A 15,322-nucleotide genomic window follows, 5' to 3' on the forward strand; every position below is an offset into this window, starting at 1 on the left:
TTACTACATGTTCGATCGCACGTAAATTCGCTGTAATCTGAAATTATGAATGTTACAACTAATCCGCCCGCTCCAACTTTCACTGTAACTTCGCGTGATTTGCTTTGCGACCATTTAGGTAGCGAATACAATAGAAAACTATAGGGGGTATCAACCTGACGCTAGGTAAAAGTACTTAAGTGAAAGGACTAGACTACTATTGTAGCATTATTGGTTTTTGGATCAGTGAATGAAGATGGAGACACTTTTACACATGTTTCTTTTCCGATTAATTCAATTACGAGGAAGAAGGGCTATACAGGCACCGGTTAACAACTTGCAAAGAAGGAGAGGTAGAAGAATTAGAGTCCCTAGAGTTTTCCTTACACGTATGGGTTTGGAAAGCATTTCTGATCGAGAGATTATCCAGAGATTCCGTTTGGACAGAGAAGCTATTATGCAACTTTACAATGAAATAGCAGAATACCTTGAACCAATGACAGCGCGTTCACAAGCCATACCCGGACTATTAAAACTGTTGGCAGCCTTACACTTTTTTGCCACCGGTTCATTCCAAGCTGTGTCTAGCGTTATAATTGGCATCAGCCAGATTTCTGGGAAAATGCACATTCTTATACATGTCAGCAGCCAGACGTTGCCGCTTGTCTGGCGATTATGACACCTAGATCGTCACGTGGTTAAAGAACTAAACCAATCAGGTCGCAGACTGCTTCTTAACTTTGCTCTTTCGCGCCGAACGAAGCTTCAAAGTTATCAATAATCCGATTGTCTTCGACACACAATAGACGCGAAATTTTACGGCTTGGTTTTTAGTACATTCATGTAACGAAGTGCCATCCGCATGGTGCGAATGCCGGCGGGTTATTTCGATACGGTCTGTGCGAAAAAATTGACGCCTTAGTATATGGCGCCCAAGATGTGGAACTCCACAAAAAAGTCACTAGAGAGGGATGGATAAAAATAAAAACAGCCATTTCGCTGAAAAAAATTAATCCACAACCCAAATAAGATTATTCCTGAAAAAGAAAAACTTAAATCATAAGCAGAAGAATCAAACTGAAACAGCTGCCTGAAGAACTTTCCTACCAAAAACTACTTCCAAAGAAGCAAATACATCAAAATAATAGAATTTAGTAACTGTATGCAAAGAAGACCAAGTTGCTGCTTTGCAAAACTGATCAACTGAAGCTTCATTCTCAAAAGCCCAAGAAGTGGAAACTGATCTATTAGAATTAATTCTCGGAGGCGGGGTTTTACCCGACTCCAAATAAGCCTGGAACCAGAAAAGATAACTGACAGACTAGAAGTCTTCCTGAAATCTTTAGAGGCACACAAAGAAGGGACAACAATTTTTCTATTAACGTTATTAGAATTCACAACCTTAGGTAAGAATTTAAATGAAGTCCGCAAAACTGTCTTATCCTGATGAAAAATCAGAAATGGAGAATCACAAGAAAGAGCAGCTAATTCAGAAACTCTTCTAGCAGAAGAGATGGCCAAAAGGAACAACACTTTCCAAGAAAGTAGTTTAATGTCCAAAGAATGCATAGGCTCAAATGGAGGAGCCTGTAAAGCTTTCAAAACCAAATTAAGACTCCAAGGAGGAGAGATTGATTTAATGACAGGCTTGATACGAACCAAAGCCTGTACAAAACAATGAATATCAGGTTTTCAAAAAAGTTTAGCAATTTTCCTGTGGAATAAAACGGAAAGAGCAGAAATTTGTCCTTTCAAGGAACTTGCAGACAAACCTTTATCCAAACCATCCTGAAGAAACTGTAAAATTCTAGGAATTCTAAAAGAATGCCAAGAGAATCTATGAGAAGAACACCATGAAATGTAAGTCTTCCAAACTCGATAATAAATCTTTCTAGAAACAGATTTACGAGTCTGCAACATAGTAATAATCACTCAGTCAGAGAAACCTCAATGACTAAGTACTAAGCGTTCAATTTCCATACCTTCAAATTTAATGATTTGAGATCCTGATGGAAAAACGGACCTTGAGATAGGTCTGGCCTTAATGGAAGTGGCCAAGGTTGGCAACTGGACATCCGAACAAGATCCGCATACTAAAACCTGTGAGACCATGCTGGAACCACCAGCAGCACAAACGATTGCTCCATGATGATCTTGGAGATCACTCTTGGAAGAAGAGCTAGAGGCAGGAAAATATAAGCAGGTTGATAACACCACGGAAGTGTCAATGCATCCACTGCTTCTGTCCTGAGGATCCCTGGACCTAGACAGGTACCTGGGAAGTTTTTTGTTTAGATCAGATGCCATCAGATCTATTTCTGGAAGACCCCACATCTGAACAATCTGAGAAAACACATCTGGGTGGAGTGACCATTTTCCCGGATGTAAAGTCTTACGACTGACATAATCCGCTTCCCAATTGTCTATACCTGTGGTATGAACCGCAGAAATTAGACAGGAGCTGGATCCCGCCCAAACAAGTATCCAAGATACTTCTTTCATAGCTTGAGGACTGTGAGTCCCACCCTGATGATTGACATATGCCTCCATTGTTATATTGTCTGTCTGAAAACAAATGAACGGTTCTCTCTTCAACAGAGGCCAAAACTAAAGGGCCCTGAGAATTGCACATGTTTCCAAAATATTGATTGGTAATCTCGCTTCTTGAGATTTCCAAACCCCTTGTGCTGTCAGAGATCCCCAAACAGCTCCCAAACCTGAAAGACTTGCATCTGTTGTGATCACAGTGCAGGTTGGACGAACAAAAGAAGCCCCTAGAATTATACGATGGTGATCTAAACACCAAGTCAGAGAAAGTCGAACATTGGGATTTAAGGATATTAATTGTGATATCCTTGTATAATCCCTGCACCATTGGATCAGCATATTAAGCTGGAGAGGTCTCATATGAAAACGAGCAAAGGGGATCGCGTCTGATGCTGCAGTCATGAGACCTAAAACTTCCATGCACACAGCTACTGAAGGAAATGACTGAGACTGAAGGTTCCGACAGGCTGCAACCAATTTCAAACGTCTCTTGTCTGTTGGAGACAAAGTCATGGACACTGAATCTACCTGGAAACCTAAAAAGGTAACCTTTCTCTGAGGAATCAAAGAAATTTTTGGTAAATTGATCCTCCAACCATGTCTTTGAAGAAACAATACTAGTTGATTCGTGTGAGATTCTGCAGAACGTAAAGACTGAGCGAGTACCAAGATATCGTACAAATAAGGAAACAAAATTTATGCTTACCTGATAAATTTATTTCTCTTGTGGTGTATCCAGTCCACGGGTTCATCCATTACTTGTGGGATATTCTCCTTAAAAACAGGAAGTTGCAAGAGGACACCCACAGCAGAGCTGTCTATATAGCTCCTCCCCTAACTGCCACCCCCAGTCATTTGACCGAAGACAAGCAAGAAAAAAGGAAAAACTATAGGGTGCAGTGGTGACTGTAGTTTAAAAATAAAAAACACCTGCCTTAAAATGACAGGGTGGGCCGTGGACTGGATACACCACAAGAGAAATAAATTTATCAGGTAAGTATAAATTTAGTTTTCTCTTGTAAAGGTGTATCCAGTCCACGGGTTCATCCATTACTTGTGGGATACCAATACCAAAGCTTTAGGACACGGATGAAGGGAGGGACAAGGCAGGCACTTAAACGGAAGGCACCACTCCCTGTAAGACCTTTCTCCCAAAAATAGTCTCCGAAGAAGCCAAAGTATCGAATTTGTAGAATTTAGAAAAAGTATGAAGCGAAGACCAAGTCGCCGCCTTACAAATCTGTTCAACAGAGGCCTCATTTTTAAAAGCCCATGTGGAAGCCACCGCTCTAGTGGAATGAGCTGTAATTCTTTCAGGAGGCTGCTGGCCAGCAGTCTCATAAGATGAGCGGATTATGCTTCACAGCCAAAAAGAAAGAGAAGTTGCCGAAGCCTTTTGGCCTCTCCTCTGTCCAGAGTAGACAACAAACAAAGCAGATGTTTGACGAAAATCCTTCGTAGCTTGTAAATAAAACGTTAAAGCACGAACCACATCAAGATTGTGTAAAAGACGTTCCTTCTTTGAGGAAGGATTATGACATAATGAAGGAACAACAATCTCCTGATTGATATTCTTATTAGATACTACCTTAGGAAGAAACCCAAGTTTGGTACGCAAAACTACCTTATCTGCATGGAAAATCAGATAAGGGGAATCACACTGTAAAGCAGATAACTCCGAAACTCTTCGAGCCGAGGAAATAGCTACTAAAAACAGAACTTTCCAAGATAAAAGCTTAATATCTATGGAATGCAAAGGTTCAAACGGAACCCCTTGAAGAACTTTAAGAACTAAATTTAAACTCCATGGCGGGGCAACAGGTTTAAACACAGGCTTGATTCTAACTAAAGCCTGACAAAACGCCTGAACGTCTGGAACCTCAGCCAGACGTTTGTGCAAAAGAATAGACAGAGCAGAAATCTGTCCCTTTAAGGAACTAGCTGACAATCCTTTCTCCAATCCCTCTTAGAGAAAGGATAAGATTCTAGGAATCCTGACTTTACTCCATGAGTAAACCTTGGATTCACACCAATGAAGATATTTACACCATATCTTATGATAGATTTTCCTGGTGACAGGCTTTCAAGCCTGAATTAAGGTATCAATGACCGACTCGGAAAAACCACGTTTTGATAGAATCAAGCGTTCAATCTCCAAGTAGTCAGACGCAGAGAAATTAGATTTGGATGTTTGAAAGGACCTTGAAGTAGAAGGTCCTGCCTTAGCGGCAGAGTCCATGGTGGAAAGGATGACATGTCCACCAGATCTGCATACCAAGTCCTGCGTGGCCGAAGCTCTCTCCCGCTTGATCTTGGCAATCAGACGAGGGAGCAGAGGAAAACGGTGGAAACACATAAGCCAGGCTGAAGGACCAGGGCGCTGCTAGAGCATCTATCAGCGCTGCCTTGGGATCCCTGGACCTGGACCTGGACCCGTAACGAGGAAGCTTGGCGTTCTGACGAGACGCCATGAGATCCAGTTCTGGTTTGCCCTATAGTTGAATACACTGGGCAAATACCTCGGGATGGAGCTCCCACTCCCCCGGATGAAAAGTCTGCCGACTTAGGAAATCTGCCTCCCAGTTCTCTACTCCTGGGATATGGATAGCTGAGAGATGGCAAGAGTGAACCTCTGCCCATAGAATTATCTTTGAGACCTCCAACATTGCCAGGGGGCTCCTTGTTCCCCCCTGATGGTTGATATAGGCTACAGTTGTGAGGTTGTCCGACTGAAATCTGATGAACCTGACCGCAGCTAGCTGAGGCCAAGCCTGAAGAGCATTGAATATCGCTCTTAGTTCCAGAATGTTTATCGGAAGGAGGGCTTCCTCCCGAGTCCACGAACCCTGAGCCTTCAGGGAGTTCCAGACTGCGCCCCAGCCCAGAAGGCTGGCATCTGTCGTCACTATAGTCCATTCTGGCCTGCGGAAACTCATTCCCCTGGACAGATGGACCCGAGATAGCCACCAGAGAAGAGAATCCCTGGTCTCTTGATCCAGATTTAGCAGAGGGGACAAATCTGTGTAATCCCCATTCCACTGATTGAGCATGCAAATTTGCAGTGGTCTGAGATGTAGGCGGGCAAACGGGACTATGTCCATTGCCGCTACCATTAAGCCGATTACTTCCATACACTGAGCCACTGACGGCTGAGAAGTGGAATAAAGAGCACGGCAGGAAGTTCGCTTTGACAACCTGACCTCAGTCATAAAAATCTTCATTTCTACTGAATCTATCAGTATTCAGGAATGCCAGAACAATGTCCATATGGGACTTGGCGATTTGAAAATTTGACGCCTGTATCAGAATGTCTTCTAGGTAAGAAGCCACCGCTATGCCTCGTGGCCTTAGAACCGCCAGAAGGGACCCTAGAACCTTCGTAAAGATTCTTGGTGCCGTGGCTAACCCGAAGGGAAGAGCCACAAACTGGTAATGCCTGTCTAAGAAGGCAAACCTGAGAAACCGATGATGATCTCTGTGTATCGGAATGTGGAGATAAGCATCCTTTAAGTCCACGGTAGTCATATATTGACCCTCCTGGATCATAGGTAGGATGGTTCGAATAGTCTCCATCTTGAAGGTTGGGACTCTGAGAAATTTGTTTAGGATCTTGAGATCCAAGATTGGTCTGAAAGTTCCCTCTTTTTTGGGAACTATAAACAGATTTGAATAGAATTCCTGCCCCTGTTCCTCCCTTGGACCTGGGTGGATCACTCCCATAACCAGAAGGTCTTGAACGCAACGTAAGAATGCCTCTCTCTTTATCTGGTTTGCAGATAATTGTGAGAGATGAAATCTCCCCTTTGGAGATGAGGCTTTGAAATCCAGAAGATATCCCTGGGAAACAATCCCCAGAGCCCAGGGATCCTAGACGTCTCTTGCCCAAGACTGGGCGAAGAGAGAAAGTCTGCCCCCAACTAGATCCAGTCCTGGATCGGGGGCTACTCCTTCATGCTGTCTTAGAGGCAGCAGCAGGTTTTTTGGCCTGCTTTCCCTTTTTCCAAGCCTGGTTAGGTCTCCAGACTGGTTTGGACTGGGCAAAATTTCCATCTTGTTTTGCAGTAGAATAAGTTGAAGCTGCGCCACTCTTGAAGTTTCGAAAGGAACGAAAATTAGTCTGTTTGGTCCTTAATTTGTTGGACCTATCCTGGGGAAGGGCATGGCCTTTTCCTCCAGTAATATCAGAAATGATCTCCTTCAATCCAGGCCCGAATAGGGTCTGCCCTTTGAAGGGGATGTTGAGAAGCTTGGACTTTGAAGTAACGTCAGCTGACCAGGATTTAAGCCATGGCAACCTACGCGCCTGAATGGCAAAACCTGAATTCTTAGCCGTTAGCTTTGTTAAATGAAAAACGGCGTCAGAAATAAATGAATTGGCTAACTTAAGAGCTTTAAGCCTGTCTAGGATATCAACCAACAGGGTCTCCACCTGTAGAGCCTCTTCAAGAGACTCAAACCAGAAAGCCGCTGCAGCAGTGACTGGGGCAATGCATGCAAGAGGCTGGAGAATAAAACCTTGTTGTATAAAGATTTTCTTAAGGAAACCCTCTAATTTTGTATCCATTGGATCTAGGAAAGCACAACTGTCCTCGACTGGGATAGTTGTACGCTTAGCTAGGGTAGAGACTGCTCCCTCCACCTTAGGGACCGTCTGCCACGAGTCCCGTGTAGCGGCATCTATGGGAAACATCTTTTTAAAAGCAGGAGGGGGAGAGAACGGTACACCTGGTCTATCCCATTCCTTCGTAATAATTTCTGAAAACCTCTTAGGGATTGGAAAAACATCAGTGTAAACAGGCACTGTAAAGTATTTGTCCATTTTACACAATTTCTCTGGGACTACAATAGTGTCACAGTCATCCAGAGTCGCTAAAACTTCCCTGAGCAACACGCGGAGATGTTCAAGCTTAAATTTAAATGCTGTCATTTCAGAGTCAGACTGAAGTAACGCCTTCCCTGAATCAGAAATGTCACCCACAGATAGAAGCTCTCCTGCTCCGGCTTCTGTACATTGTGAGGGTATATCAGACATAGCTACTAAAGCGTCAGAAAGCTCTGTATTTGTTCTAACCCCAGAGCTGTCACGCTTTCCTTGTAACCCTGGCAGTTTGGACAATACCTCTGTGAGGGTCTGATTCATAACTGCCGCCATGTCTTGTAAGGTAAACGCATTGGACACGCCAGATGTACTTGGCGTCACTTGCGCGGGACATATAGGTTCTGACACATTGGGAGAGCTAGGTGGTTTAACCTCCCTTTTGTCAGTCTGAGAAACCTCTGGTGATAAATCTTTAAAAGCCATAATATGATCTTTATAACTTATAGAAAGGTCAGTGTATTTGGTACACATTCTAAGAGGGGGTTCCACAATGGCTTCTAAACATAATGAACAAGGAGTTTCCTCTATGTCAGACATGTTTAACAGACTAGTAATGAGACTAGCAAGCTTGGAAAACATTTTAATAAATGTGAAAAAGCAATTAAACAAAAACGGTACTGTGCCTTTAAGAGAAAAAAACTACCACATAAACTGCAAAACAGTGTTAAAAAGTAGAAAACTCTACGAAATTTTTACAGTGTGTATAAGAAACTAAAGCAGCATTGCACCCACTTTCAAATGGATGATTAACCCCTTAGGCCCCAAACAGGATTGGTAAAACTGTTAAAAAAAAAAGTCAAACACACTGCCACAGCTCTGCTGTGGCTCCTACTTGCCCTTAAACACGATATTTGCAGGAAAAAAAAACCTCTATAGTGGTCCTAGATGCAAGAGGACTCCTTTAGGGAAGCTGGATGTCTCAGTCTGGAAATCAACTGCGCATAAAGTGCGTGAAAATAGGCCGCTCCCACAATGCACTCAATGTCAGAGGGCCTTAAAAAAGTACTCCTAGGAGTAATCTAACAAGCCATGTGGAAAACTAGGCCCCAAATAAAGATTTATCACCCTCAGAGAAAAACGTTTTTTCCGTAATTTATGCAAACGTTTTTACACTAAGTAATATGAGAGTTAACGTGAATATTACCCTTATCTTGTAAGCATGATCCCAGTCGTTAAATCACTGTATCAGGCTTACCTCAAATATATCAGGCACTGTCAGCATTTTCTAGACCTTATCTCTCTAGAAAATAATATACTGCACATACATCAAAGCAGGTGATCTGCAAACCGTCCCCCCAACTGAAGTTTTCTTTCCATACTCTTCAGTTATGTGTGAGAACAGCAATGGACCTTAGTTACAAACCGCTAAGACCATCAACCTCCAGGCAGATTCTTCTTCCAATTTCTGCCTGAGAGTAAAACAGTACAACGCCGGTACCGTTTAAAAATAACAAACTCTTGATTGAAGGTAAAAAACTACACTAAGTCACCACATATCTCTTGATACTTCCTTTCTTGTCGAGAGTTGCAAGAGAATGACTGGGGGTGGCAGTTAGGGGAGGAGCTATATAGACAGCTCTGCTGTGGGTGTCCTCTTGCAACTTCCTATTGGGAAGGAGAATATCCCACAAGTAATGGATGAACCCGTGGACTGGATACACCTTTACAAGAGAAAACACTGCAATACCCCGCTCTCCGATTACAGACAGTAGGGCACCGAGAACCTTTGAAAAGATGCTAGGCCAAAAGGAAGAGCAACAAATTGGTAATGCTTGTCTAGAAAAGAGAATCTCAGGAACTGAAAGTGATCCGGATGAATTGGAATATGAAGATATGCATCCTGTAAGTCTATTGTGGACATATAATGCCCTTGCTGAACAAAAGGCAGAATAGTCCTTATAGTCACCATCTTGAAAGTTGGTACTCTTACATATCTATTCAAAATCTTTAGATCCAAAACTGGTCTGAATTAATTTTCTTTCTTTGGGACAATTTGAATAAAACCCCAGACCCTGTTCCTGAAACGGAACTGGCATGATTACCCCTGATAACTCCAGGTCTGAAACACACTTCAGGAAAGCCTGAGCCTTTACTGGGTTCGCTGGAATGCGTGAGAGAAAAAAAATCTTCTCACAGGCGGTCTTACTCTGAATCCTATTCTGTACCCCTGAGAGACAATACTCTGAATCCAATGATTTTTGACCAAATTGATCCAAACATCTTTGAAAAATTTTAATCTGCACCCCTACCAGCTGAGCTGGAATGAGGGCCGCACCTTCAAGGATTAGATTTCTGTTCCTTATTATGTTGATAGGAATAAAAACGGTAAGAAGCTTTAGATTTACCCTTAGGTTTTTTTTATCCTGAGGCAAAAAAACTCCCTTACCCCCCAGTGACAGTTGAAATTATTGAATCCAACTGAGAACCAAATAATTTATTACCTTGAAAAGAAAGATAGCAATCTGGACTAAGAAGTCATATCAGCATTCCAAGATTTGAGCAACAAAGCTCTTCGAGCTAAAATAGCTAAAGACATATCTAACATCAATTTTGATGATATCAAAATGGCATCACAAATGAAATTAGCATGTTGATTCAACTTAACAATGCTAGACAAATCATGATCCGATACTTGTTTGCGCTAAAGTTTCCAACCAAAAAGTTGAAGCAGCTGCAACATCTGCCAAAGAAATTGCAGGCCTAAGAAGATGACCTGAACATAAATAAGCTTTCCTTAGATAAGATTCAAGTTTCCTATCTAAAGGATCTTTAAAAGAAGTACTATCTTCCATTGGAATAGTAGTATGTTTAGCAAGAGTAGAGATAGCCCCATCAACTTTGGGGATCTTTTCCCAAAACTCCAATCTAACTGCTGACAAAGGATACAATTTTTTAAACCTTGAAGAAGGAATAAAAGAAGTACCAGGCCTATTCCATTCCTTAGAAATCATATCAGAAATAGCATCAGGAACTGGAAAAACCTCTGGAATAACCACAGGAGGTTTATAAACATAATTTAAATGTTTACTAGTTTTAATATCAAGAGGACTAGTTTCCTCCATATTCAATGTAATCAACACTTATTTTAATAAAGAACGAATATACTCCATTTTAAATAAGAGGATTTGTCAGTGTCAATATCTGAGGCTGGATCTTCTGAATCAGATAGATCCTCATCAGAGAAGGATAAATCAGTATGTTGCTGGTCATTTGAAATTTCATCAACTCTATGAGAAGTTTTAAAAGACCTTTTACATTTATTAGAAGGTGGAATAGCAGACAAAGCCTTCTGAGTAGAATCAGAAATAAATTCTTTTAAATGTACAGGTATAGCTTGTGCATTAGATGTTGAGGGAACAGCAACAGGTAATGAACTACTACTGATGGATACAATTTCTTCATGTAAAAGTTTATCATGACAACTATTACAATCCACAGCTGGAGGTATAATCTCCACAAGTTTACAACAAATGCATTTAGCTTTGGTAGAACTGTTATCAGGCAGCAGGGATCCAACAGTGAAATCTGAGACAGGATCAGATTGAGACATCTTGCAAATGTAAAAGAAAAAAACATATAAAGCAAAATTATCAATTTCCTTATATGGCAGTTTCAGAAATGGGGAAAAAATGCATAGCATGGGAAAAAACAGCATAGCCCTCTGACATAGAAAAAGGCAAGAGGCAAATAGGAATGGGGTCTTAAATAATGAAAATATTTGGCGCCAAGTATGACGCACAACAAACAGAAAAATATTTTTTGGCGCTAAAAATGTCCGGAAACGACAAACTCGCGTCATAGATGACTCAACCTTGTGAAGGACTCGGCGTCAACTAAGACGCAGAAAATGACGCAATATACTTTGGCATTTTGCGCCCTCGCGAGCCTAATTCTGCCCACGAATTTAAAAGACAGTCAATTTGAAAAAAAGACTATAACCCAGGTAAGAAATACATTTTCATAAAAAAGCATTTCCCAGATATGAAACTGACAGTCTGCAAAAGGAAATATACTGAAAACCTGAATCATGGCAAATATAAGTACAATACATATATTTAGAACTTTATATAAATACATAAAGTGCCAAACCATAGCTGAGAGTGTCTTAAGTAATGAAAACATACTTCCCAAAAGACACCCATCCACATATAGCAGATAGCCAAACCAGTACTGAAACAGTTACCAGTAGAGGTAATGGAATATGAGAGTATATCGTCAATCTGAAAAGGGAGGTAGGAGATTAATCTCTACGACCGATAACAGAGAACCTATGAAATAGATCTCCCGTGAGGAAAACCATTGCATTCAATACGTTATGCTCCCTTCACATCCCTCTGACATTCACTGTATTCTGAGAGGAATCGGGCTTCAAAATGCTGTGAAGCGCAAAACAACATAGAAATCTTAGCACAAACTTACTTCACCACCTCCAAAGGAGGAAAAGTTTGTAAAACTGAATTGTGGGTGTGGTGAGGGGTGTATTTATAGGCATTTTGAGGTTTGGGAAACTTTGCCCCTCCTGGTAGGATTGTATATCCCATACGTCACTCGCTCATGGACACTTGCCAATTACATGAAAAAAAGACTGACCCCAACACCTGTGGCCTATACAGAGAATACTGCCCAGTTTCATTCTTCATACGTTTTGCATTGTAAATGGTTAAACAGCTAGGTAATCCTGACATAATGTAGCTTTTGAAAAACATTTACATGTTTCCCCACACTAGTCACTCACCTTCACATGATCATGGAGCTGTGCCTCATGCTGCCTTGAAAGTTGTTCATGCTGTCTCTGGAATTCTGCAATAAGAAGCTGCCGCTGGATCTGTTGCTTCTGTTTCAAGGACAGGAGCTCCTGCTGTAACTGCTGCTCTCTCCCATTAGACTCTGGCCCTGGGATTGGATACGGGGGATCCAACCTCAAATCCATGGGTAGGGCACTGTGAGAGACTTGCAGAGGCAGTGCAGCACTCGCATCAACTGTAAGAAGCAAGATGGGGAAGAATATAAGCTACAGATTACTTTAAATTTCTACTAGCCTTTGGCAAAGAAAAAAGAGAAACTATGGAAATTATCATCTAATTAGAACATTGAGTATTAAAAGGAAATAGCTTTGTAGCACAGTTTTTTAATTTGATTTGAAATTAGCAGTGTGAGGACATATCTTACATAATGAAAATAGATTACAGAGCTTTCAAAGAGCTAGCACAGTGCTAATAGACCACCCGTACAACACACACATCGAATATGGATTCATAGCCAAAGCAGGAATTTCACACTTAGGGCTTGATTTAACAACCCCTTTGACAGGTTTCACCTGCCTATGACTGCAGGTTCTCACAAGAGAACCTGCAGTCTGTAATTAACAAGCAGCGGCTTTCGCCACCTCTTAGATGGTGAATTTCAATCTCCCCGGTCTCGTCCGACCTGGGAGATTGACAGCTCCTGCCCACGTTTGATTGGCTGTGTGTGGGCATCGTTGCACACGAGTGCAAAATAGCGCTTGTGTGCAATGCTGAATTCTGGCAGCGGAATTCAGCCCACCAGAGGCGAGCTGTGGCGTACGGTGGCGCGTATGTGCGTCCCTGTCCGCTTCAGCTTGATAAATCGACCCCTAAAAAGGGACATTGAATACTAAGCACATTTTATAAGCATAGTATTGAGGTTATTCCCTGCCTCTCTCTAGTCTTGGGTGCCACCATGTTGTAATCTATGTCTCAATAGATTCACTGAGCTGTTTGCACATGTGCAGCAACTCTCCCTCTAATACGTGCAGTGTAACCTAAGTTATATGTAGGGAGGTGAATTAAATGTATTTAGAGTTTGTCTAGTGTCCCTTTAAAGGGAAAGTAAATTCTTGAGATTGAAATAGAAAAGTTTAAGTATGCAGAGTAAAACAACTATGCAATACACATTTATTTTGCCCCCTTTCTTATAATTTGAAGATAGCAAATGTACAAGACTATCCTCCATCACATATGTACCCATAAGTGACCTCAGCAGAAGTTATGAGATAAGAAGCAGCCAAACAATTAAACATTCTGCAACAAAATGACAGTAACTGGCCTTGTCTACTTTAGTAACAAGTCTTGATTGGCTCCTCTAAATAAGGCAAGTGATGGTTATAGGAAAATAATTGCAGCAAACAAGCTAATACTGTAATTACAGGGTGGTTACTGTCCGTTTAAGACTTGGAAGGCACAATGCTGATTTCTAGTAAAAAAAAAATGATATGTACTCCCAATAAATCCCTGCCCTTAACTGTTTGCAGCACAGCATCCCACTTCTCTACATATGTCTAGTTGTTTCCTCTATAGGGGGAACCTATGCATACATTTGTGAATCTCGGTGTGGAGGGGTTTCTGTGATCAGTGTGACTATGTATCACGCTAAAGAATTGTTCCCTGATGTAAAAGAGATTTAGGATAGAAAATAAACTGTAGTTTCCTAAAACAAAGTTGAGATGATTTAGAGACATCAGGACAGAGCTTAAAGGGACATTATACACTCATTTTTTTTCTTTGCATAAATGCTTTGTAGAAGATCTATTTATATAGCCCATAAAGTTGTTTGTTTGTTTTTAAATGGATAGTTTTGCTTATTTTTAAATAACATTGCTCTGGTTTTCGGGTGTTCCAGTAACCTTTTAAACAGAGCTAAACTAGAAGCTTCAAAGTAAGTTTTTAAACAGTTTTATACTGGATTTTTGTATCTGTGTATATTATTCTTTATAGTAGTGTCTATTACATGCAGTTATATGAAAATTGTGCAGTATGTTTTAAAGGGACAGTATACACCAGATACCCTAAGGACAGAGCTGTCCAACAGCAGTCAGACACTCCAGACATCTCAGGCTGCAGAAAGTCCTCAACATCTACATCAAATCAAAAAAAAAAAAAAAAAAAAAAGGCTAGCACATAAAAAGTAAATTGTTTCACACACACGGACTCACAAGGTAGCTTAACCACAAAACAGAACAGTCAGGTAATTAAAAGGCACTAGCCATAATGTCTAAGAATATTGAGAGCCTGTGATATAAATAAAATGATCTTGTGGATAAAATCTTCACTTTTAGAAACTTAAAAAATCATTTGCGGTCAGAGTAATGCAACTATATGAGAACAAATGATACTTTAATTTCTACCAATACAAATAAATTATACAAACATTGTTACAGACTAGATTGATGTTCTAGATATATTGTATACTTAAAGGGACAGTCTACACCTTAGTCATCTTAAAGTCTTAACTTAGATTAAGCTGTAACTAGCCTCCTGCACGCCTTTCTATATCATGCAGCAGGAACAGTAAAAAAAAGATTTTTCAAAATGAATATTGTTTCTGGCTACTTTGAGATGGCTGCCAAGCTCCGCCCACCGATGACATCACAATCTGGGTTGCATCTAGGCACTCTGCTGAATAGCATTGACAGTCTGTTGAATCTAACTAGTGAGTCTTTTGTAAATAGTGCCCATTTAATGCAGCCCAGATCGTGATGTTATCAGTGGAGCTTGGCAGTAATTTCAAAGTGGCCACAAACTATATTCATTTTAAAATGAGATTACCTATGTGTAGACTGTCCCTTTAATTACTTGTAAAATATGAATTATACAATACACAGGGTGTGCTAGAAGGATAGCCGAAGACAGAATCAGAGAACATTTTAAGGACATAGACACTAATCCCACCCCACACCACTGTAGTCAGACACTTTGTTTTCCATCAAGGAGGTAAAAGAGCATTTTATTTCAAGTTATAGATTTTGTCCCATCAGGGGAGGTGAAAGATTTAAACAGTTATTGAAAAAATTGATATTTTATCTTATCTTGACACCAAAGAACAACATAGCTTTAAAAAGGTGGGATGTTGACTTAAATCTTGGTTGAAAGAAAGAGAGATAACACTACATAAATACAT

At 40.8% G+C, this 15,322-nt stretch overlaps 1 protein-coding gene across 1 annotated transcript in view; it reads right to left on the reverse strand.

The window, feature by feature from the left end:
• The window catches only part of HDAC4 (histone deacetylase 4), a gene marked incomplete in the record, with an annotated part of 933,145 nt that overhangs the window by 422,930 nt on the left and 494,893 nt on the right, over nucleotides 1–15,322 (reverse strand). Inside the window, 1 exon segment of the mRNA XM_053698885.1 lies at nucleotides 12,141–12,385. Within this exon segment, the coding sequence (XP_053554860.1) occupies nucleotides 12,141–12,385 (245 nt within the window).

The sequence above is a fragment of the Bombina bombina genome, chromosome 1 (genome assembly GCF_027579735.1).
Source record: "Bombina bombina isolate aBomBom1 chromosome 1, aBomBom1.pri, whole genome shotgun sequence".
Classification (NCBI taxonomy): Eukaryota; Metazoa; Chordata; class Amphibia; order Anura; family Bombinatoridae; genus Bombina; species Bombina bombina.